This window comes from Eimeria maxima, genomic scaffold, assembly GCF_000499605.1.
Source record: "Eimeria maxima Weybridge genomic scaffold, Emw_scaff3087, whole genome shotgun sequence".
Classification (NCBI taxonomy): domain Eukaryota; phylum Apicomplexa; class Conoidasida; order Eucoccidiorida; family Eimeriidae; genus Eimeria; species Eimeria maxima.
Window position 1 is genome coordinate 1 of NW_013565933.1, and position 2589 is coordinate 2589.

Consider the following 2589-nt stretch of genomic DNA (forward strand, 5'->3'; position numbering starts at 1 on the left):
ATTGCATGCCCTGTAGTGATTACGGCAGGCCCCAGCGAGTCGGTGTAAGCCTACTAAACCGAAGAGGAGACCTGTTGGTAATTGATCAAGCGCGATTCACACCATGGTGAATCTCCTGCCTCAGGCCGACTGCGTGTTGCAGTCTGCTAAAGAAGGCGAAAATGGTGCTGCTGTGTCTCGGAAGCAAACATGAAGCTCGAACCCTGTAAAAACCTGTCGACGTTGCCATTCACCGCTGTTAGAGCAGGACTCGTTACACCGAGCCAAAACATGAGCGTGTGCATGTGACCCCATATACTGAGGTTGGTAGCAACAGCTCGGGCACATTCGCAAGCGCACTCTCTGGGTTCGGTAGGACGTCGTGTTCTGCAGCAGCAAGGTACTGTATCGTGAAGCAGGAGTCGGCGTCTGCCTTCTGCGTCCGCGAGCACCCCGCCGTCTTTGACAAGGTTGGCGGGAGGGATATTCACAATGCTGGCTTTGTAAGCTACAGAGTAACCGGGATAGCCTGAACGATGCCCAGAATGTATCCAAGTTTGCGGTTTTCGTGATGTTGGGAGAGCCGCCATGCGGTTTCGATCTAGGCTCGTGGAAGTGGAAAGCAACGAAGACAACTGGCAAGTGTGTCTTCTCAAAGAAATGCTGGCTGGGCACTTTTCGGGGCCGAGGTCAGTTGGTGACAAAGAACATGGAGTTGCACGAAACGCAGAGTACTCCCGTTGCCTTCCGGCCCACATTGGAGGCCTGATCTAAACAAATATTACTGAACAACAGCACGAAAGTGCAGCGAGTTTGCAAAGCCACCTGCTACCTCCCAGTGCAAGCGAACTGTTCACGGCTATCAAGTAAAATTAGAACTTTACTAGTCGCTAGGCATGCTGGAGTGAGGCAACGCTGTGTCAATGCGACTCACATGAGCTGTGGGCGTACGAAAAAGCTCAGGCTATGGTACTGCATACCTCGTACCCTCGCGTGACGTTGACGCCCTTGAGATGGCAACACACCAGCTGCAGAAAAGTCAGGCAGTACTTGCTGATTGGCCCTGGGCTCCAGCATAGGTCGTCACAAACGCAAAGGTCGAGCATTGAAGCAGATGAGGATCAATACAGTAACTGGCGATGGTGAGCGCAATCCATATTGTGAGCGGAGTGTAGTAGCCGGATTCTGGGAATCCCGTGCACTGTTTTGGCAAACGCATATTGCATGCGATGCCTGAACAGCAGGGGTGGCATGCATATTTAGCAGAGGTTTTTGGATTTCCCGCCCACTTCTGCGCATTTAGAAGCATCCATATTGAGCCTGCTGATGCTCACAGATACGGCGTGGGACAAGGAAGTCCAAAATGTGCACAAGCAGTGCAATAGCCGTCCGCTGCGACCTTTCAAGTCACTTGTCACCACTAGTAAGCACTCGCGCAGTGCTTTTCTCAAAAATGGCTGTCACACCATACACACTACAGAAGCCGTTGTCGAACGGCCCTTCTGTCCCCCACCAATTACCTCAGCAGTACCTCTCACCGAGTCCAGCGCCTTCTTGCTTTTTGATCCAATCACGCGAGTTGCTTGCTGATCCTACCCATAATATAAGACCGTTCGAGTCTGCGTTCTTCTGCCGCTTTTTACTATGCAAGGTCTGTATCCCCAACCGTACTTCCTAGATCAAAAAAGATGAACAGCCCTAGTCCAGAGCGGGAGGTGACGAACCCACGCGTAGGCACGGTTGACTAATAGGAGTGCTGTGCCATTCAGGTAACGTTGCCAGGCCTCACAGGGGATGAACCCCAATCTTCTGGTGCGGAGTACGATTCGAAACTCAAACGTATACAACTCCAGCAGTGGTGGGAATGCGCATTTCGGCTTACTCCTGACTGGCGTATTGATGCGTCTCTTACTGCGAAGTAATAATACTACACGACTGCCTCGTCGGCTACCCTGCAGCCGCCAAGCCTGTGTGTGCGCGGCTGCGATTTTGGGTGTGCCTACCTGCACGCATATTATTGGACTGGTGAGGTACTAGTGGTTATTCAACTAAGCATACTTTCTTAATCAATGTAGACGTAACATGAGAACGAGGGGAACCCGCAACTGGGTAGGTTACTTAACTCCTGTCTAGAGCCCTCAACCCAGCACCCAGATTTGATGGAACCTTGCTCATGTATAAGCACCTGGCCTGCAATACTGCAATGGGTAACTGACAGAGAACCCAACAAATGCGCTGATTGCGTGATCGTTGAACACAGTTCGATACGCTGTTGTATGACACATGAAATACTGCAGCGCTTCAGTACCCCTTCAAACAGTTATCATGGACACCGCACCATGTTGCCACTCCGAGATGCATGGTCCACCACTGTGCTACATCGTTTCCCATCACAGCGTGCTAATGCACATGTCAGAAGCAGACCCGATGATGGCTTTTATGTTGTAGCTAGGCGATGAAGCCTCTCTGTATCGGTGAAGGAAGGGATAGCGTAGAAATTTATTATTGGATCATTGGACCTGATTTATTGATCTTATCAAAAGAGGTTAACACGAAGGTTCTCCGGTGTGCTGCTCCCGAGTGATCTCGATTGACTACTGTCCCAACTTA

The 2589-nt window shown here is 50.9% G+C and overlaps 1 protein-coding gene across 1 annotated transcript; it reads left to right on the top strand.

Annotated features, from left to right (window-relative positions):
* Window positions 1-1342: 1342 nt before the first annotated feature.
* Window positions 1343-1901, top strand: EMWEY_00060020 (hypothetical protein; the record flags this gene model as incomplete). Its single annotated transcript, XM_013481303.1, has 2 exons — window positions 1343-1402; window positions 1749-1901. 2 exons carry the CDS (start codon window positions 1343-1345, stop codon window positions 1899-1901), a joined length of 213 nt encoding a protein of 70 aa, XP_013336757.1.
* Window positions 1902-2589: the final 688 nt, after the last annotated feature.